Source organism: Osmia bicornis, chromosome 2, assembly GCF_907164935.1.
Source record: "Osmia bicornis bicornis chromosome 2, iOsmBic2.1, whole genome shotgun sequence".
NCBI lineage: Eukaryota > Metazoa > Arthropoda > Insecta > Hymenoptera > Megachilidae > Osmia > Osmia bicornis.
This window is the reverse complement of record NC_060217.1, coordinates 2,384,776-2,406,175: the sequence shown is the minus strand read 5'-3', so window position 1 is coordinate 2,406,175 and position 21,400 is coordinate 2,384,776. Positions and strand designations below refer to the sequence as shown.

Below are 21,400 nucleotides of genomic sequence, written 5' to 3'. Positions count from 1 at the left end.
CTAACTACCCATGGAGCCTTTCATTCGAGAGACACAACGTTTCTTCTCGGACGCACCAATAAAAGTATTAGGCATAAATATGTATCTTCATTCATTTATGCGTTCACGTAGCTTCCCTTACGTTAAAATATACGTATATAATATCGCCTTTTTCTTCGTCGGGAAGCGTGACGTTTCTTCTACTTGCTGGTACACACAGTGCTAATTACGCACTCTATGCGACACCACGCTCGCGTAGAGACGCAATGCTTCTTTTACATGTATATGCACACCGACGTTCGACTGTTTCACAGTGGTAGTGGGACGCGTAACAGCTTTTTCACATGGAGAAGCTTACGCGCGGATTGCTTCTCTCGCCACCGACTCTACACGCGATGCCGCACACACAGAGGGCGAACCTGGCGAGGACGGGCTGGCTGGACGCTTGTATATTCTCTCTTTCTCTTTCTCCAATCCGATCCCCTTCCACTTCGACCCGAAGTCTCACTCGCTACTTCTCGCTGTGTCTCTTTCTCTGCGTTTCTCTGTCTTTTTTCCACTCGCACGAGCTTAGCCTTCCTTCCAGCGGACGCCGGCGAACTCGTACAGCGTTGCCAAGCCACGCTTTCACCCGCCCGCTCACAAAGGAAAACCCGAGTACGCCGACCAATCAAACTACATTTCAGCGATGGTGGGGATGGCGGGAGTCTACCACTACTCGCATCAAGGCAACGTCGCTTTCTCTCTTCCGTTCGTAGAGAATTCGAGAGCCATGGCTCGTAGTCCCCGGTAAGGTAGAGGGGCAAACGACTGCAAACCCTTCTCTACCCTTGAAACTCGAGGTCAACTTTTAGGCAGAGAAAGAGAGCGAAAGGGAGAGGAAGACGCACCAACTCTGACTTGTCGCCGTGCGCTCTTTCTTCTCGCGCCTTTTTTTACCCTTCTTAGTTTCGTTACACTGCTACGGTCACTGGAATTTGCTCCACATTGGCACTTCCTGCTTTTCGCGCACCCTTTTTCCTACGTGTCAAGTCGGCTTTACCGACTGAAGAACTCTTATACTCCATGCCACTTGTCAGTCGATATGGAAGAACTTTAAAATTTACAAAAAAGCAAATTGTAAAGGAATCCCTTTTCAATTTCCTCCAATTGTATCAAATTATCTTTTAGTTCTTAAATTTCCCTAATCACATACCTCCTAACAAATACAAACGTTGAACTACCCCCATTCGATAATCTAATTTATGTATATTTTATCTATTCTCTTTTAAAGATATACCATATCTTTGAATTTGTTCAATTTATATATAATGAAATCATCAAATTCCAGTCTGTATAGACGCATAGCTTGACTAGAGCTACTCTTGTGGTAGCGTACGTAAATATAACGTTCGATACAAGAAAAATTAGTTTTTTCTTAAAAATTCTACGAACGATAATATTAGAATGAGTCATTTCCCCGAAAAACATAACTAGTTTTTTTATTACAATAACGAATAAAATTAACCTTTCACTTCGTAGTATAATTTCGAGAATGATGATTTTTTATAAGCCTACAAGAAAATTTGAGTATTAAATATGAAATACAATTTATAATATACCCTATATAAAATTCTAATTATCAGAAGAAAGATTCTATCTACTAATATGGAAACGTATCGTGGGAACGATCAGCGTACGTTGCCATGTTAAACGGCCAAAGCGAGCTCCATAAGAAATTTCTAACATAAGAAATAACCTTTCAGAATTCTAATAATTTTTTTTTTAATCATACATTGGTAAGACAAAATGAAAATGTATATCATAGGATTTGTACGTCAGACTTCCTTTCTTTCCACTCAACCCCCAATCTAGAGGCGGGTGAGTTGGAGGTAACCCGGCAAATCGAGAGAGTGAGAGAGAGAGGAGAAGAGAACCGGGTCCGGGTCAATAAGACGCGTGAGCGAGTGAAACAGAGATGGAAATAGAGAGAGAAACCGAGGGAGCAAGCAGGCGAGCAACTGCGCGGGAGAGAGAGGTACAGCGACCGCGCATTCCCAGGGCTAGGCAACGTAACGAACGAACGAACGAACGAATGCAAGAAGGGGCACGGTGAACAAGGGAAATGGTGGAGTAGCAAGAAAAAGAGAGGTACTGATGACGAAAGGAAGGAGAAAGAGAGAAAGAAAAAGAAACATACGACGAAAGAGAAAAGGCACAGCAGGCAACGAGAGTGCTGGCTTCAAATTCTCGACTCGTGTTGGTACCGCGATGCTCGTTCGAGCGAAGCGAGCCGATTTTATACGAAACCAACCGATTTTATACGAATTCAACCGATCTCCCTCAAAACATGCGATTCCTATCACAAAATGTCAAAATTAGAAAGTAATAATGATTTATATCAAGGTATAAACCTCCTTGCACAACTATTAATGAATCTAAAATTTCTCAAAATTTTTGAAAAAATTTATAACTTTTCAAAGATGCGTAAGAAATAAGAAGCACACAGAAACATAAAAAATAAAGCTGTAACTATGCCGCTGATAATAGATTTCATTGTTACAAAATGGTAATTCGGTTGAAAATGTCTTTTTAAAGTATAATTGCCTGAAAATTACGATAACAAATGCGTGCATGTTTCATGCATATAAACATATACAGTTTGTTCAGCTTTCAATTAATATTTCACTTTGAATACGTATGTAAAATAGTTATAAGCGGATAAATAATATCGGTCAATGGTAGTATGAAAAGTTGATTTTTTAACTAAAATTAATTATGTAGTAAACTCATTTACTATAAAATTTATGTACATTAAAACATGTAATTCACTAAAAACTTGATCAATAACTCATATGTTTCAATGTTTAAAATTCCTAAGCAATAATAAATTCTAAATAATAAAGGTACTCCACTTATCTTAAGGGTGTATTAAATTTCATAAATATAATTTAAACGAATTAAATATTTAACACTATCACTATTGATTTTTCAATAATTCCTCATTCACAAAAACATGATATCTCACTTGAAGCTTTAAATAAAAATAACGCGTTAGTTCTTTTTATATCTAAATAAAATAGCACTCAATAAAATGTCTGTACGAGTATGTTCAATTTATAAAAGCAATGAAATGCAAAATTAAAATTAATTGACCGATAAGAGTTGAAAATAAATGCCTCCTCCCATTGTCTATATCTGAATACTTGGCAAGTTGACTTAATGCTTCATGGAAATCAGAATATTCTGTTTGTACAATATATTGGTCAAGCCTGCTAATAATCAAATTGTTTACATTTCATCCATAATACTCTTACATTTAATCGCATATTTAAAAACTTTTAAACTACATAATATAAAGATAATGAATTTGATAAACAATTAAAAAATTATAATTAAATGGGCTCTAAAAATGAGACAATTTTATTTATTCAATAATAATTGCTTTTCTTTAAATGTCCTAATGATAGTAATTTTTTCAGGAATTTATGAGATTTTAGGAGTGCCCTATGACTTTTGAGCGAGAGTGTATCTACTATGGACCAATGCCAAACGTTTACATACATATACATACTTCATGCTATATGTACATAAGCGTTATATTTGCGTTTATTTGATGCACCTGTATAAAGAAGCAACGCGAAATATTTAATATCTTTTTCGCGTAAATGTTATTTCTTTATATATTAAATATATCACCACGAATTCATTGTATATATGTAACGTTCTCCCGTTTTTTTCTTGACATCGAATAAATGGTAATTGCGAGCTAACATACATATATGTATACATGTATAACGTTGAACGTGCCTGTCAGTGTTACGCAAGATCACTTTCAATTTTATTATTCCTATATTTGAAATTGCTCTTGCGTTCCATTATAATTCAAGGGAAATATTTTTATGCTATGGAAATACTTGTAGCGAATACCAGTGTCATTTGTTATCAAAATAGTTAAGCATAAAAGTATCGTTTTATCAAAATGAAATTTTTGTTCTTTTTTAGAGAAAAACAATATTGAGACAGTATTGCGCAGATCGTTATGCAATATTATGCTAATCTCCAGAAATCACGTTTTTTATAATTGTATGCGTATATAAAACTTGTTGAATACAATAGATAAGACAATTTACTGTAATTTTTATCTGCACAATTATTGTGATAACACTGAGAAGTTATCAGAGTAAATCAAAATAGAATCTTTTATTTATGTTTGCATATCATATTTTTCCTAATTATATAGTAATTTTTCTATGTACACCATGCTTATTTTTGTAAATAAAATAATATTAAGCAAACGCTTGGGTGTTTAATTAATGTAATATAAAAACTAATATAGTTTACTTCACAGAATATACTTTCTACTCCTTTGATTTTTATATCGAAAATATTATTACTAACAAATTAAAATAAGATTTAATTTCAAAGTCGTCAAATTTTTTATTGAAATTCGACTGGTCTGCAAATGGCGCAGGGCAATTGGAATTCTAAACAACCGTAAAGTTGATCACTTGAAAATCCGCTATTTCAACTTCTTTCGGATTTTACAGCACGGATAATTACTCGGACGAATTTATTTCGATGCTATATTTGCCGGCAGGGGACCGTTTTGACGTCGTAAAGATAGGTTCGATTAGCTCTAGCAATTACCGTAAACATTCTTCTAGCTTCACCCACATACCTGACTCGAATAATACATTGGAATTGCCTAAATAAAAACTGGTCGAACAGGTAACTACAAAAATGAAAGCTGGTGTACAAAAGAAACTGTAAACAATTACTTAAATCCCTATGTATAGCCGTTTGTTCCCATAGTATTCCTATAAAGGGCGGATCCAGAAACTTTAAGGAGAGACTAAATATGTAACAGTAAATTTGCAAATCCTTTTCTGAACAATATAATATTTCTTTGTAATCTATTCATTAAAACTTTATCTACTAAAATTCTATTTAATAAAGACACTAATATTATGGATTGTTGATCGAAAAACAATTATTTAACATTATTTCTTCTCTGTTTTCCATTTGTATGATTATTACAAAAATTTAACTTTTACTACTAAATTTTGATTTCTTTTTTGCTGAATAAAAGTAAATGATCGTCAGAAAAAAGTAATATCTCGAAACAATGAAAATATAAGGTTTCTTTGAAACTATGATTTTGGAACAGATGTACACTATTAATTAGGAAGTATCAGGAACTTTTATGTGGGTCAATGGTCCACGGGAATATGAAAGTATGTCTTATAGCAGTATAATAATTACGATGTGGTAAAGAAACACGTTTCGAAAGAACAGAATTTATTGACGAGGAATAAGTCAATTTACTACAATTGATAATAACTCGATATTTTTATTGTATTACTCATTCCTCAAATTATTTCATTTTATTTGTAGAATATATTTTAATTGGGAGTTTAAGAATTTAGAATTCTTTTAAATTCCACAAATTTCATATATACGTATATAATACTACTTCGCACGTTAATAGACAAAATTATTATTTATTTTAATCAAATATGTCCTTTCTACTGAGTGTAATAAAAATTTCTGTGAATTAATAATTTTGTACTCAAAATTCATTGGAAATATATATTGGAAGAACAATGAAAGTATTGTAAGTAACATGTTTAGTTCAAAAGCTTCTTGGGAGCTTATGTTAAGGAATTGAAGGTAATGTTCAACTACTCTTTACCTGGGATGCCCGCATTCAAATGAAAGGATTAACCTTTTCAAGGCAGAGATTTACTTCCCGTCACAAGAATGCACGTGGAATATAAAACTTTCTTATACCTTTAGAATCTTTTAAATAATGTTCCCTAAAAGTTATATATTGACCCTTTAAATATTTTTATATGCAGTTAATTCATTTGTTTATTACTTTAAAAGAATCGCAGATAATATAAATGCACTTTGATCGTGCAAAGAAAAACAGATTAACTAAAATACATACACTTTATAGCATATTATCATTTAATTATTAATAAGAAATTATGTAAACGTATATGTATTCTATACATAGGGTGTTTCCGAATTAAATAATGAAGCTGTGCCAATACGTTTCATGATATAACAACAAAACTATGTAAAAATGACGAAACAAATAAGTATTATATAAATACAAATCAGAAGATGCTTAATTAAAAATTAAATTAATATTAAGTACCAAAAATCAATAGATATTTTTAAAATTATTAGAAGAAAATAAATAAATAAATATTATTACATTCTTAAATAATATTCTAATAATACTAAATCTGTTTTGTTAAAAAGAATTAATTTTACTACTTTTATTAATATTTTTTAAGGAACATACTCATAAAACATAAATGTTTTATTAAAAAAAGTGATTTTGCGTAAAATGTAAGTTTAACAGCGCAAGTGAGATATTAATACCAGCTTCACATAAATTGTACTATATATAAACATTAGTTAAATGTTAATACTCAATAATCGATTTACTAATGCGCGTAGAGATATCGTATCGCATCTAAAAGTGTTTTAAATCATACTTGAGGTTGTATAAATATATTAGTAGAATAAAATAGTATTTATGCAACAATAGAATGCTCAATGTACATAATGCATTAATTTTTTCCTATTTCATTGCTGTGAAATAGAATTCTTCAGAGAATAAATATGCGTATGAATATTAATAAGTTTGCAAAAAAATTTCTGTCATATATGCTACCTTCAATCTAATTTGCAATAAAAAATAATTTACTTGAAATTCAATTGTAATAAATTATTATTGATAGGTTTACATTCTCATCAAATGTCACTTTCTATCTGTTATCAATCTAATTTATTTACTTTATATCATCAAGTAAATGTATGTATCAAATAAAAAAAACTCGAAGTTCGATATTTTACTTCGATATGAACAAGTAATCGAGAACACAATGTGCGTAACCTATTCACAATTAATTTCTACATTGTCCCGACTCGGATCCATTAGTATTCATTAATACAAACTCAATAACAAATGCACGCGCATTATAAACAATTGTAATTTATCTGAACGTATTGGTAATACACTTTTTATATCCTCGTATACAAAACTGAAAAACCAGTTTTTGTTCTTGATTTCATAATGTTGCGTATTATGTGTTAAGTGAATTGTAAGTTCAATATATTGTTTTCTACTAATCTAATTATGCATTTAAACTATACTGTTACTATAAATTAAGAAGACTTATAATTTTTTATTTTTAACATTCAATCTTTTCGAATTTGGTTTGTATAATTTAAAAAAAAAAAATTAAGTACCAGAATCTTTATTTTACAAAGATCCAACTTTTTGTGTAGGTCCTCTTCGGGGTTTATTATAATATTACTTTTAAACAATTTTACATTACATTAGAGGACCTAAAAGGCTGAAAAGTTGCAAAATAACTGTGATAATTTGTTTTTAAATTACCCACGCACAATTCAAAACGATTGGATAATAAGAATAAAAAATCTTAGATCTTATTAAATACAACAGATTGTGTAAACATAAAATCTAAAATAATCACTGCAAGTTCTTTCGTTTTCTATGTATCTAATTTTATATATATTAATGTATACATATGTATATATTTTCAAGTTGAAAAATAAATCATTTATTATCAAAAAACGTCGAATGTATATACGTTATTTACCGTGCGATCAGAATTTATGAATAAAAGAATCTTATCTCTGATCCATCACTTGAAATATGAAGAGAATGACTGAGATATTATCCGATACAACTATCGACATATTTCACATCAGACGTTTGATAAAGAAAAAATACTAGGTACCCATACTATAGAATTTATGATGCAATAAAAAAAGAATGCACTTGGAAAAGAAATTTAATCACTTTTATATAAATAAAACACAAAAATTGTGTTTCTGATTATATATTGACATAGTAACTGTTGACTTTGCAAATATGGTTAATTAAATAAGTATTTAAAAAATTATTTTTACCGATACTTGGGTTATTTCTTTTTTCAATAATTTTCTATAAAATATGCAAAACACAGTATTGAATAACTGATTATATTTTTACCGCATAAACGCTAACTTTAATAAATAACGATTTTAGTATCTGAGTATATTATATACGATAAACAAAAAGAATATCTTCAAAGAAAAAGTAAAAAAATTGATTTCGATAACGTGTTATAAACACAAGCAAAAGAGACAAATAATATCACATATATATCTCTATCGGACTATATATACATGTAAGATCATATTACGCACACACAACAAGTACGGTGACGTGCGTATTGCAAACATGTCTTCCGTACATTGATTATATTCCCACCATTTTATGTACAATCAGCTTCTCGTGTTATAATGAATTCACCTTTTATTTATAATATTAAATATATGAAAGGAAAATTACGTCGACAAACTTCAGAGACTAACAAAAATATTGCATTTTTATTATACCAATTCAGCGTATAAATTGAAGGGAAAAAATGTTATTTTGCCGCCTTGAATAGAACGTATGTTCTGTTGACGATATGGCGTATACAGTAAAAACAGACGCTTAAGAGACGCTTATGTATAAACGTACTGTGTACGTGACACTCCTTTTTTTTCTCCTTTTTTAACAATCACCAAATCAATTACTACGAATAACACGAAGTGTACGATACTAGGTATATTATATTTATTGTAAAAAATGCTAATTTCAGAACATAAATATGTCACTGTCCATTACGTACATCTAACAACGACTAGAGAATTGTATGTGAGCGGGAAATTAAAAACTTTGTAATATATTATAAAATATGTTATGAATAACAAACTGATGACTAAAAGTACCACTTATTTTTCACAGATTTTCTAAATACCCCATGCACATCATTATAACCTATGCGCTAAGCGACAAATTATTCACTATAAAACTACGGTAAGTACTATAGTACAAGATCCCATATATGCCATTGCATGGCGCAAGTAGCCAAACAGAGACCGATCGTACGCGGGTTATAGCCTTGACGGTTGATTTATGACGAAACACTCGTGACACAGGCCACGCCGACATTTTATATTACGAATCTGGAATATCTATGTTTTTACGACAATAAAAACTGTCACGCGATATCTTTCCACGATTCAACATATAACGATAACAAAGTGCACGAGAACCTTCTTGCTAAACACATCTCTGGGCAGCCATTTGCTATGACGGCTGTGTAGAAATAAAAGGTATATGCACAGTACGCAGCACAGTAGCACTTCACTAAATAATTGCTCGTATTACGTGTATCATATGGCAGTAATAGCCTAGTGATCAATTGTTGGTCGCTGAAATCTGTCAACGCTTGGAAAGAAAAATATTTGGATTTTTCTTACCTGGACGATCCTCTACAGCTAAAAGGATTCTCAGCTTCGAATATCGCGACCCCACGCCACTTGTGCGGCATATGAAAGTGTATGGGGAAAATCTGTATTACTATTGGCTTATTTCAGATAAGCCGCAAAAAGTAAGCCAATCAGCATCAACCTTTTATGTTTTGAAGCGTTTCTTTTTACCCCCCCAATAAAATGTCTACTGGTAGAAAGGGCGGGAAAAATCATGCGTGTAAAGCAGTCTACAGTACATCATTTACTTTGCACTGAAGGATGCTCCATCCATTTAACTAAATAAATATATTTTTAGTAGTAAAACTTCTTTTCGGTTGTTAACGCATTTCAAAATATCTCGTAACAAATAAATAATTTAAATTATTAAGGTTAGGATTTCTTATTATCGTAGATGGCGCTAAGTTCCACAAGCTAAATATTGAGGCGCAAATTGCAGTACCGCCAACGTGATGTAAAATAGATGTATAGTATGTGATATACGTATATCTATACGTTTTGCTAAACGAATTAATGTTTCTTCTGTTGTAGAAGTTTATAAATATATTTAAACTAAATATAAATGCTACATAAAATGTCTCTCAACATATATGTTTGATAATATAAGGACTAAAATAAGGTCGCTTATAAAACCAATAACAACATAATTTATAAGTTTTTATTACTTATTTTATTATATATACTTTTACAATAATAATTCTATTAAGTATATTATGTATTCAAGTATTTCATAAATAATTAATTGATAGAGCATAACAAAAATATTTTTCTTACAAATATAAAAAATATTAAATTATACAAAACAGTTAAATATGTACATTGCAGTTGATTAACATATATTTAATAATGGTTTAACATTCTGTTAATTTCTTATTATAATGTAGTTTATAATAACCCTACAAGTAACGTATTAATTACTTATAATAAATATATTAACTAAATTTCTAATTGTCATAGGCTTAAATAACATTATTGCTTTCATCTATATACTCAATATTCAGTAGAGGAATATGAAAAGGCTATAATTTACTAAATGGATGTTTTATAAATATTATTACCTAGATATTAATTATTCCACAATTATTCCCTTTGTTCTTTATATTTTTTTTTATGATGTGGAGAATGATCAATCAATACATAACTTTTTGATACTATTTTGTTCATTAAATTCCTTTTAATGAATTCACATATATTTGTTTTAGTGGATATATTAAAAAACATAAAAGCTGAATACTAATAAATAATAAGAAATAACACAAATTATACAATGCAAAGTTACTTTTTTCAGTGATGGCGCACACAGTTGGTAGAATTGAATTTACTGAATAGATACTCCACCACGCACTATGTATACATATATATAGATGTATGTATTAAAACACAAAATATACATATATATGTGTCATATGCACCTTCACGCAATTTTGTGTGAGTCAATGTAGGTGTGTATATAAATAATAAAACGCGGTGAAGTTAGGTGAAGTGTTGTACTCATAAAATTTTAAAGAATTCTGTAAGAACATAAACGTGTTACGAGGAAATAGCACTGTTAAATGTTTGTCTTTTAATAGAATTTTCGAAGTACATGCAGTAGCTACAGCTGATACATAAAAATAACTCGTATGTTAAAATGTTGTGAGAGAAAGAAAGTGAAATGTTATATGATATCGTTTAACACCGAGCTCTTCGTAATACGCAAACGCTACTATTTAAATTATCGATTCGTGAGCCTGAATCTTTGTCTAAAATAAAAGAATAGACATTCCGTGATAAAGGTTTTCTTTTATACCGGTAACGGGGAAATAAATTTCTTCAACGAATTAGATGTTGACAAATGAAATTCGCCAGGAAATTATGAGTGTGAAAAGTAGACGTCCCGGAGTATATTTTACATTGAGACACACTGTTTTTTGACGCAAATACAATACGTCAAAACAATTCGAGGTTGTTAAAGTTCTACATATTCTTCATACTGATTTAGTTGATGTTAAAAATAAAAAAAAAATGAATGGATTCAGTACCGGTGAAGAAGATTCCAGAGGAGCTGCTGATCAAATCTGTTGCCTTGTAGATGAGGGTGAACGATGCACTCGACCAGCTGGCAACGCTTCTTATAGCAAACGTATACAAAAAACTGTAACTCAACGGCGATTGAAACTTAATCTCGATCAAGTGGTAAGATTATTTATAACAGAAAGTTATGTTAAACATTGTTCAGAAATTTTTTTTTTTTCAAATTTACTTTATATTATTTCTGTTTCAAATTATTTTAAATATCATTTATTGTGAATGAAAGATATTGTACATGATCAAATACTTGTACTATTCAACATAAAATATATATTTGTATATTATTTGGATGTGTATTTAATATATTCGTGCGTCAATGCTAGTTTTTTGTTTAAAATTAATTGTATTGAGTACAGTTAGATAATATCATGTTTGATTTATTAATAGGCCCGTCACATATATATCTGTGATTATCATAAACAAGTAATACAATGTGCAAGATCTAAGCAACAGCAACAACGTAGACGTAAGGACTCAGAAGAAGATTCTGGTGAAACAGACAATGACCTTCCCGAGGTTGATCTTTTTCAGTTACAAGTTGGTACATTAAGGAGATACAAGAGGCATTATAAAGTTTCTACACGTCCAGGTTTAAATAAAGCTCAATTAGCTGATGTAAGTATTTGATTTAATATATTATAAGTGTAAAAGATGAACTTCCAAAACATGTTATCTCTAACCATTTTTATTATTTATTTCAGACCCTTATGAAGCATTTCAAGACGATCCCAGTAGTTGAAAAAGAAGCGTTAAGCTTCTTCATTTATACAGTTAAAACCAATGCCAATAAATTAGATCAAAAGAATGGTTTAAGTAATGACACCACCTAGCCTAGGCATCATTTCATGAGTTTTGTTATTGTAATCTTTTACTAGTGAGATCAGAAACGAATGTATGGATTTTTACTTGTTAATAGACATAGGTATTTTGTAAGATCTATGTATAAAATACACTGAAAAAAATATATGTATAATGAAGCACATTATAGTATTGTTTATTTCTTCAATTTTTAATTGTCATTAGGGTCATACGATAAACATTAATAAAATAAGTAGATTTTGAAAAATTATTTTTGTTTGTTAATATCACTTACTATGTATTTATTGCATTAAAAGGGTTGAATCAAGTACTCCAGTAATTTCTTCTTCACTATCTCCACCTAAGTCTAAAAGTACCCCAACATAGTTAATTATTTATGTTTGTAATGATAAAAAAATATTGTAAATTAAAGGTACGCGAATAAAAATACCTATATCATCCACCACTTTTGTTTCTTCTTTCTTTATTTCAGCAGTAATTTCAATATCACTTGATTCTTCTTCTGAAGATTCCGTGTTATTCCATGTATTTGGTCCCCCATCACCAAATGATGTACTCTACAGAAATAATATATAATTATATTAATTGTACTAGTTTATATTCATTTCATTTTACTTACTGCATCCACTATTAGTTCAGCAGAACCTTCTCCAGGTTTTATAATTTTACACTTGTTATTTTCCTCTTCTTCCATTTGTACTTCAAAGAAAATACAAATAAATGTTAATTAAAGTACAATAACTTTCATATTATAATGATAAAATCATAAAGATATTTACCATCAGGTTCTACAGTCTCTGTTTTACCCCATTTGCTTAATTTAATACTAATAGATTCACTATTCATTGTAGTTAATTTTTTCATTGTTATACATTCCTTAAAACGATGTGTATTGCGATCATCTTTCTTATACCTAAATATATAAATTCAAAATTAAAAGAGTTCTGCTATAGCAACTTAATTAACTGATTTAAATTTTACCTTGCTTCTATATCATAAGTTACTGCTTCTTTAATCTGTTGTACTAATTCAGTAGCATAGTTCGCAGCATAACTAGAAACTGCTGATATAACATCTTGTACAGTCATAGTTTTTGTCCAATAATTAAAATGTAAGCAACAGAGTTCTCTATATGAGTTTATACCAAGAGTTAGCTGAGCAACTCCAACCCTTTCTTCTATGTAGGTAGGATCCATAACAGTATTTCCACTAAAGAATAAAATTTTATTAAAAACATATTTTCTAAATTAATTTACTTAATGAAATTTTTTTTAAATTAAATCGCACCTTTCAAATGTTATAAATGATACACATACTGGATAGTGGTATAATGTTAAAGGCAAAGGATCTTTTTCACAAAATGGATGAATTATAATGGTTTCTCCAGTTGAAGTTACATCTGGTCTGTGAAAATGTGCAAGAGCAGCTAATGTTGCAATAGATGCACAATCAATTAAATTGCCATCATGATTAATAATATTGATATCAACACGCAAATTCCATACCTATATGAAATATTTAATATTTAATATTAATTATGTATTTAAATAAATCAATATTACAGAAATGGAGAGAAGATATTACCAACCATTTTATCTGCTATGATACACAAAGATTCTAAATCTATACATTTTGAATCTTTAAAACATTTTTCAAGCTGCCTGCTAATTAATACTGATAATTCCGATTGTGTACCACTATCAAAATTTTGTGCCACCAAAGCATTAAGTTCAACATTTATGTGCAACATGCCCTCATTGGGGCGAGAAGTCTTGGGTTGCTGAATGTCACATGTTACTTGTGCTACTGCTCTATAACAAAATTATACATAATTATACTTTATCATCCAATTAAATATCATTTATACAATACAGACATTAGTTATAAAAAAATAGAAATTTAAATATACCTTGTTTGACCAAGTAAAACCATACAACTACCCCAGTTAGATCCAAAATAAATTTTAACCGGCCGTGCTTCCAATAAATTTCTACCATCTAATCGCTAAAAAATGTTTCAATTATCCTTCAAATCCAAAATTTGTACAAATTAGTAATTAGGTGTAGTAATTAGTAATTCGTACCGTTCCTTGTTCTACAGCTTTATTTACAAAGTTCCTTTCACAGTTTGTCAGTAAAGATTCCTTCATCGTTTTGAATATTTATTTATACCATCAAACACGTGTAACATTCCTAAAATAAATATAACCTTTAATTTCAGTATCAATATAAAATATTATATTCATACTTCAAGATTATTAAATTATTCATTATTAAGTATAATAAACATCAATTATTTCGTATATCTGTAAAATATAAAATAAGTGAAAAGATCTCATTATCTGAAAACATTTTTTGATTTCAATAGTCCATACAAAAATGTCAACTTACAAATTGATTAAAAACTTGCATTATATGAAAATTATTCCATTTGCAAATTTTTCAATTAATGTATATTATTAATAAAAAAATTCTGCCAAATATAAGCATATAACATAAAAGTAATGCATTTAGAAATACTCAGGAAATGTATTAGGAGATATTGGTTGCATTAATTAGTGTAAGCATAAGAACCATTTACATGTATCAGACTTATTAGATTATTGAAAAATTTATATATATATAGATAAAATATGTATTACAAATAAATTTAGAAATTTATTTTTATTAACACCTACACTATATCTATACTATATAACGCGAAAATCAACGATTACATACCATTAATTTTATAATGCACTGATAAGTTTTGTATTAGTTAAAATTGATATATACATTTAATGACTAGATTATTTTCTAGTTATTTCACATTAATACATGTTTATTAATAAATAATTGTTTGAAATTAATGTTGATATTTCAAACAATCGTACTTTTAACATATGAACTTCCCCTAATGCTTTTTCCGACAGGAAATAAACATTTTTCTACATTGTTAATAACTGTAACCTAATTTTAGAGATAGTAGTCGAAGTAAAAAAGCTAGTATAGTTGCTAAAGAAATGGAAACTTTAAAACCTTGTATACAATAAATAATATTAAAAAGTCAATGTATAAATGCGCGCGCGCGCGAATAATGTGTGTATGTGCACAGCACACAAGTGGCCATGCCCGGTCATATCTGCTTCAATCAGCTTGCTTTATGCGATCTGTTTTTTAATGTCGAGTTCTGTCGTCAATAATCCGAATTCTATGGGTCAATAACTAACGAGTATTGTGTCTGTGAATATTCAGAATTTCAAGAAATCTTAATTCGAGTATTTGATGCAAGTTGCATTTAAGTATTGTACGTGTTTCGTATATAATGCTGATCACGGTACGCGTGATACGTACGGATAGATGCGTATAGATAGGGCCGATCTGTAGAATGGATGCTTAATAAGCTACATTCTGCGTTGCTTATAGTCGCTTTTCACGAACTCTTTGAAACGCTTGCTTTTAATTATTACGTGGTAAGTTATTGTTACATTATCGTTTACCTTCCCTATTTAATTTTATTCCGTTTATCATCATTTAATTCTTTTGAGTTGTATATCGAAAAATAGCTTTTATATTGTGTTGTTGTAGCAGCGATTGCCTTTGTACGTCATCTGTAGGTAAATATATGTTGCATTTGCCTCCTTCATTACTTGCGTATCCTAAGGCATTTGAATGTTTTACTATTCTTTTTACCTTTTCTTCTTAGAAATGTTTTATTTTTATATTGATAATTGTTTTTAATTTTTTTTTTCTGGGAAGGTAGATGATATATTACACACGTACTTCTCTGTTTCCATGGTAATTTTTGAAATTTTATACAGAATTTATGAAAGTATTTGTGTGAACATATATGATCTACTATGTACAATTTAAGTTCCAATTTATAATATTCTTAAAAACATAGTTTGTGTTCAGCATTAAAAATGTTTATACAATAAAATTAAATAAATTGCAAGGGTCCAACATAATCTTATGAAAAATATATAATCATCATTTTTTAAATTAAATCGTTAAATTCAGTATGTTTAGATTATTAATTATGGTATCAATTTATTATAAAGATAATATATCATTTGTTTCATCTGTAATATAATTTTGCAGTAAATAAATTACTTAGATATTTTTACATTAAAAAATTAAATATTCTTTTATGTTTGTTATATAGAATGTGGGAAAATAGTTCATAATGGTATTTTATTAAAGTCATGACAACAGTTTGTTATACTATATTTCATATACATATTTGTGGTAAGTGGTATTTAATATTTAATGCCTCTTAAAAAATTATATGGAATAGTATATAATTGCTATAGAACTCAAACTATATTTGAATGTTATTGTTTTGAATATATAAGAATAAGAAAATAACTTTTAAATTTTGTTTCATAAGTTAAAAAATATATTTCATATATTGTCCTTATAATACAATTACTTCCATTCTGAAATATAATTTTATTTGTAAAATAGTATAAAGAAATAAAGTTTCTAACAGTGATAAATGTCACATACAGATTATTGTGGTTTTGGAAAGATTATTAATTTGTTGAGCAACTCATTGTGAATAAGAATTTTATTCAATCATGGAATCATCTGATAGAAAGAATGTTTATCTCACAAAAGCTGGTGATAATTCTTTGAATTCTGGAATGAGAGATACAATGATCGTTGGTCAAACAAACATGACACCAGGTAAATTCTTATGTTTTAGAAATATTTATACTGTTATTGTATAGAAACAATATATATCGTAATAATATAAAACTTGTAAACACCGATTTAATATATTAATTTATGGATACATACATTAATTATTTAATTCTTAGAATGTGGTGAATCTGTAATGAAACCTGGGAATGTATCCAGTGTTTCAAATAATCAAGCAAAATGGTCAAATACTCAGAGTAAAAATTTTATCATTAATGCAGTACCAGTGAAAAATGAAGTAAGATTATGTTAAATGTTATAATCAAGGATATTATATGTTAATAGGGTATATGTTAACACAACTATATGTTATCATAGATTGTACACCTTGAAGATGGAGCACATTGCAATAAAAAAATGTATTATTATGATAGACATTACACAGGTCATGAAGAAACAGAAAGACCAACTCGTAGAGGAACAAAAAGATACAGAGATAAAGATGCACCCAAAAGAGCATTGTATGTGTTAAAAATGTTAACTGATATTTGATGTTTACTTTACAAGTGTTCTTTTAGGTCTGCCTTTTTCTATTTTTGTCAAGAACTGCGCGGAAAAATGAGAGAATTACATCCAGAAATGGGAGTAGGTGATATTGCCAAAGAGCTGGGAAAATTATGGATGAGTACAGATCTTCAAACTAAATCAAAATATATGGCAATAGCAGAAGAGGATAGAGCCAGATATGAAAGAGTAAGACAATTTCAACAAATATGTATACTTATGCGTTTATAAATGAAATATTAATTTAATATTTTAATTGTTTAGGAAATTATTGCATATAATAAAAGAGTAAAAAACTATGATCCGGAAGAAGTTGGGCCTGTATAAGTTTTTTCCTTAATTGATTGAGGAAGAAGGGACAGTGTACTTTGTCCTAATTCAAGCACTCGCCAATTAAAAATGTATAACAATTTTACTAATAGTTTAGTATTGTCAATCGTTGTATATATTAAGTACACTGTTGACATTAATATCTAAAGATTTTTCTGTATCAAATTTGGTTATAACTTTTGAAAATAGTATTTGCAACAAGCTGTCATTTTACATTAATTTTATAATTGGATGCTATTTTTTGTGAATAAGGTGTGCTAATATATCTACAAACGATACCTAATACACATTAATATCAATAGTAATAATAATGAAAACGATGATGCTGGTGATAATAATAATAAAAATATTATTATTATTATTATTAATGATGATAACGATCATCTATATTGCTAATAAATATGTTATACACAATTGAAGCACAATAACAAAAGTCAAGCAAGGTGAGCTTTGTACAGTGCACTTTTCTTGTCTAATTACGCATTATTCATGTTTATAATGATAAAACTAGATATCAGGGACTATTTATATCTAAAACCCTGTATAGAATACATATTCCATGTATTTTGTTCTTTTTCCAATAAAGATAAAATCATTTAAAATATTATAATCCTTGCATCTTTATTTTATTAACCAAATTATTCCTTTTATTTCTGATTTGTTTTAGCCACGAATATAATCGGTAAGAATTGCAATGTAAATTTGTAACAACGTATTGTTTCACCTAATTTATTTATCTTTCTTTTGTAATATTACACACCAATTACCTTGATCATAATATATATTTTCTATTATAAAACTAGACACTTCGGAACATAATTTTGGAAGTTCACCCTCTTCAAACACATGATAATATCTAAGAAAATTTCCTCCTCCTTTTCTTTTCCATGGAACAAGCATATCAGTGGACGTAAAGTTTGTACGATTTTCATGTATCGGTAACGATACACCGCATTCTGTTATTTTTTGAGTACATACAACATTTTCCTTTACACTTGAGCCATATTTTAAATAAGCTGTTTGAACGGAATCTTTTTCTTGTTCTTTTGCCCATACATAAATTAAACACTTTCCATTTGGCCTAAGAACACGTCCTAATTCGGAAATAGCTTGTTTTCTTCTTTCACTAGTTGAAAGATGATGAATTACAGCTATGCTTATTATTGCATCTATACTATCATCTCTGTATGGCAAGTATAAACAATCAGATAGAAATACTTCAAAACCTTTATCATAACATATTTTCATTAAATTTTGACTTCTATCGCATCCAATCTACAAATGTTTCCTTTATTAGAAAGATTATTATGTAATAAGAAATCATGTAAATTGAAATTCCAGTACCTTGAATATATGTTCTTCTTCATACAGATATTTACCATTTCCACAACCAACATCTAATAAGATATCACCCATATTTAAGCTTTGAAGAAATTTTGATACATTAGGCCATTGTTTATGTCTTGTTTGATCAAAATGATTTGAGATTTGGTCATAAACCTATGTGTTACAAATTTAATTAATAATGTTTCATGTACAAGTAAGATCATATAAAATATAGTTTATAATTCTTACTTCGTGTACATATAAATTTTCTAATCCTGTAGCAGCTTTATTATCTATGATAGTGGTGGTGCCATCCTGTTTGGTATCACAGTATTTTGGAAAATTGCATAAGCAATTACCGCTACGTACTTTTCGAAATGTAAACGATATTCTTATTCCTCGTGGTTGCGTTGTAACTCCAGTTGGAGTTTTCACCATATCATTATGTCTAGGATAAATTCCATGTGACCATGCATATCGAGCATCTCCGGACATAATTAACAATGAACGAGGAGGTAGAAGAATAGCCGCTTTTATATATTCTCGTTTAAAATCCATAATACATGCAGAACCTAATGATAATGAAAGTATACTGTCCTCAAAGACACTATGCGTGTCAATATGTGGGGGTATACCTTAAAATGAAAAATATTGCCAGCTTGTTTGTACTTGTATCATAGTGATATACACATAATATTAAAATTTGTTTCATTTTTAACTATTAAAAATAATACCTTGACCAGGTAAATAGTGATTAATTGTTAGCTGATCATATTCATATGGTACATTGTGATATTTTTCAAATAGCACATTTAAAAATTTATAATCTTCAGGAATAGGAGTAATAGGTTTATCAAGATCTACTTTGTTTGAACCATACTGAAATTCATATCCAAAGTGTTTGACTTTCCTATGTTTTAGGTCACATGATTCTGATATCAGAAAATAAATATTAATATTGTCATAAATTTATCAAATCCTAATATGTTATGTTTTATGTAAAAGTAATAAAATTTTTCTACCTTCATTGCTCCAACTAATTGAATTAATTAACATTTTTTCTTCTTCTTCAGTTATAATATTTTCTATTAATTTAAGTCCAGGTGGAAAGTCATTAGACCAATCTTCACAATCTAACTCAGGAACTAAAACAAAATTATAATACATAACTTTCATTTCTATGTTTCATTTGTTTTGAAGAATATTTAAAAATTTATTATATACCTGCTTCTGTAAATGCTGCATACAATGGTGTATTCTGCCCCTTAATCTTTATTAGACCATGAATTTTGTTATATAAACAAGCAGCATCTTCTATTGAATACAATTTTATAAAACAATATGATTTGTTTAAAGGCATTACTAAATCATATTTGTTAATCAATGGATCTATAATATGTTGTAACATTTCTCTCTGAAGCCCAGTTACTAAACCAGCATTGCAAATCATTATGTACTGGAATAAAATATAACATCAGTATAAATTATACATTACTGTTAGTAACAGAACATTATCATTTTAATTAAATATTAACCTTTGTAGGATTATCACAACAATTAATATTCATGTCTCTAAGAAGTCTGTAATGAGCCCTTTTTTGTTTACGATGACTCTTTTTACTCATTTTTTCTTCCAATACCATTATTTTTAATAAATATTAAATTACACTTATTTATTATAAATATATAAATACAGCATTGAACACAGTAGGCTTCCATTTATTTATTTATAATCATAAGAAAATAGTATTGGTACTTTGCATTGGGTTCGATTACATGTACATACTATATGTCATTAAGCGATGTTAAGAGGTAAGAATGTTTGTTTTTATATTTTACAATTGATTTATAAATTAAAACTTTAATTATAATTTAATTGTAAAATTAAATCACCCATAAAAAGTAACCTCAGATTCGACCGTTGCGCCATCTATACAAAAACGGCGGAAACTACTCAACAATTTATCGATCGATTTTCCAAAACAAGGTGAACAGCTGGTGGCATCTATTAAAAACAGCAGAAACTACTTGCCAACTTATCGATTGATCCTCTGACAATCGGTAAGACGTTAAAAACTTCTTACAATCACCGACGAGATACTGTTACAGTATCTTGTCGGTGCAGGTGCTAGTGAACCGGAAGATCGATCGATAAGTTGTCGAGTAGTCTCCGTCGTTTGTAAATAGATGGCGTACGGGTTGAATTTCTGGTCATCCAGAACAGTAACTACAAAGCGAGCACCCCCCTCTGCTTTACCAGTCACTCTTTTACCGCACCACCACGCATAGACTTCTGAAAAGACACAATTTTGACACCCTACAAGACCAGATCATTATTAAAATAATTGTAAAACAAATTTGTA

The 21,400-nt window shown here is 29.3% G+C and overlaps 4 protein-coding genes across 15 annotated transcripts; 2 read left to right on the top strand and 2 right to left on the bottom strand.

The window, feature by feature from the left end:
- The first annotated feature begins 10,273 nt into the window (after positions 1-10,273).
- LOC114874085 (histone deacetylase complex subunit SAP30 homolog) lies at positions 10,274-12,356 on the top strand. The gene is made up of 3 exons (XM_029183024.2): positions 10,274-11,481; positions 11,764-11,991; positions 12,078-12,356. Exons 1-3 carry the CDS (start codon positions 11,311-11,313, stop codon positions 12,204-12,206), a joined length of 528 nt encoding a protein of 175 aa, XP_029038857.1. The 5' UTR covers positions 10,274-11,310; the 3' UTR covers positions 12,207-12,356.
- Positions 12,235-15,191, bottom strand: LOC114874082 (exosome complex component RRP45). 5 transcript variants are annotated; one of them, XM_029183014.2, is made up of 11 exons: positions 14,586-14,815; positions 14,279-14,387; positions 14,105-14,199; positions 13,784-14,006; positions 13,483-13,700; positions 13,177-13,404; positions 12,975-13,108; positions 12,815-12,894; positions 12,626-12,752; positions 12,470-12,541; positions 12,235-12,328 (listed from the first exon to the last, which is right to left on the bottom strand). In XM_029183014.2, the coding sequence occupies exons 2-10, from the start codon at positions 14,342-14,344 to the stop codon at positions 12,477-12,479; spliced, it is 1,236 nt and encodes a 411-aa protein (XP_029038847.1). In that variant the 5' UTR covers positions 14,345-14,387; positions 14,586-14,815; the 3' UTR covers positions 12,235-12,328; positions 12,470-12,476. The 5 variants fall into 5 exon arrangements, with proteins under 5 accessions (XP_029038847.1, XP_046145475.1, XP_029038845.1 ...); XM_046289519.1 differs by lacking the exon at positions 12,235-12,328 and adding an exon at positions 14,443-14,500 and having other exon boundaries at positions 12,347-12,541; XM_029183012.2 differs by lacking the exons at positions 12,235-12,328; positions 14,586-14,815 and adding an exon at positions 14,916-15,191 and having other exon boundaries at positions 12,347-12,541.
- Positions 15,192-15,329: 138 nt separating this feature from the next.
- On the top strand, positions 15,330-18,321 carry LOC114874084 (putative high mobility group protein B1-like 1). Of its 8 annotated transcripts, none has more exons than XM_046289535.1 (8): positions 15,330-15,646; positions 15,762-15,786; positions 15,933-15,971; positions 16,685-16,862; positions 16,997-17,115; positions 17,196-17,338; positions 17,396-17,570; positions 17,646-18,321. In XM_046289535.1, exons 4-8 carry the CDS (start codon positions 16,754-16,756, stop codon positions 17,706-17,708), a joined length of 609 nt encoding a protein of 202 aa, XP_046145491.1. In that variant the 5' UTR covers positions 15,330-15,646; positions 15,762-15,786; positions 15,933-15,971; positions 16,685-16,753; the 3' UTR covers positions 17,709-18,321. The 8 variants fall into 8 exon arrangements, with proteins under 8 accessions (XP_046145491.1, XP_029038851.1, XP_029038852.1 ...); XM_029183018.2 differs by lacking the exon at positions 15,933-15,971 and adding an exon at positions 16,339-16,421 and having other exon boundaries at positions 15,762-15,790; XM_029183019.2 differs by having other exon boundaries at positions 15,762-15,790.
- Positions 18,322-18,424: 103 nt separating this feature from the next.
- Positions 18,425-20,934, bottom strand: LOC114874081 (alkylated DNA repair protein alkB homolog 8). Its single transcript, XM_029183010.2, has 7 exons — positions 20,573-20,934; positions 20,262-20,493; positions 20,060-20,182; positions 19,772-19,969; positions 19,287-19,672; positions 19,056-19,211; positions 18,425-18,986 (listed from the first exon to the last, which is right to left on the bottom strand). The coding sequence occupies exons 1-7, from the start codon at positions 20,678-20,680 to the stop codon at positions 18,441-18,443; spliced, it is 1,749 nt and encodes a 582-aa protein (XP_029038843.2). The 5' UTR covers positions 20,681-20,934; the 3' UTR covers positions 18,425-18,440.
- Positions 20,935-21,400: the final 466 nt, after the last annotated feature.

What these genes read in the sequence shown, in the direction of transcription:
- LOC114874085 (XM_029183024.2), top strand. Translation starts at nt 11,311, where the DNA reads ATGAATGGATTCAGTACCGGTGAAGAAGATTCCAGAGGAGCTGCTGAT. An exon ending in AACTTAATCTCGATCAAGTG is followed by an intron (nt 11,482 to 11,763) that starts GTAAGATTATTT and finishes ATTTATTAATAG; the next exon opens with GCCCGTCACATATATATCTG. An exon ending in ATAAAGCTCAATTAGCTGAT is followed by an intron (nt 11,992 to 12,077) that starts GTAAGTATTTGA and finishes TATTTATTTCAG; the next exon opens with ACCCTTATGAAGCATTTCAA.
- LOC114874082 (XM_029183012.2), bottom strand. Translation starts at nt 14,344, where the DNA reads ATGAAGGAATCTTTACTGACAAACTGTGAAAGGAACTTTGTAAATAAA. An exon ending in AAGCTGTAGAACAAGGAACG is followed by an intron (nt 14,200 to 14,278) that starts GTACGAATTACT and finishes AACATTTTTTAG; the next exon opens with CGATTAGATGGTAGAAATTT. An exon ending in GTTTTACTTGGTCAAACAAG is followed by an intron (nt 14,007 to 14,104) that starts GTATATTTAAAT and finishes ATTTTGTTATAG; the next exon opens with AGCAGTAGCACAAGTAACAT.
- LOC114874084 (XM_029183021.2), top strand. Translation starts at nt 16,754, where the DNA reads ATGGAATCATCTGATAGAAAGAATGTTTATCTCACAAAAGCTGGTGAT. An exon ending in TCAAACAAACATGACACCAG is followed by an intron (nt 16,863 to 16,996) that starts GTAAATTCTTAT and finishes TTTAATTCTTAG; the next exon opens with AATGTGGTGAATCTGTAATG. An exon ending in GATGCACCCAAAAGAGCATT is followed by an intron (nt 17,339 to 17,395) that starts GTATGTGTTAAA and finishes GTGTTCTTTTAG; the next exon opens with GTCTGCCTTTTTCTATTTTT.
- LOC114874081 (XM_029183010.2), bottom strand. Translation starts at nt 20,680, where the DNA reads ATGGTATTGGAAGAAAAAATGAGTAAAAAGAGTCATCGTAAACAAAAA. An exon ending in AATTAGTTGGAGCAATGAAG is followed by an intron (nt 19,970 to 20,059) that starts GTAGAAAAATTT and finishes TTCTGATATCAG; the next exon opens with AATCATGTGACCTAAAACAT. An exon ending in TCACTATTTACCTGGTCAAG is followed by an intron (nt 19,673 to 19,771) that starts GTATTATTTTTA and finishes TTTCATTTTAAG; the next exon opens with GTATACCCCCACATATTGAC.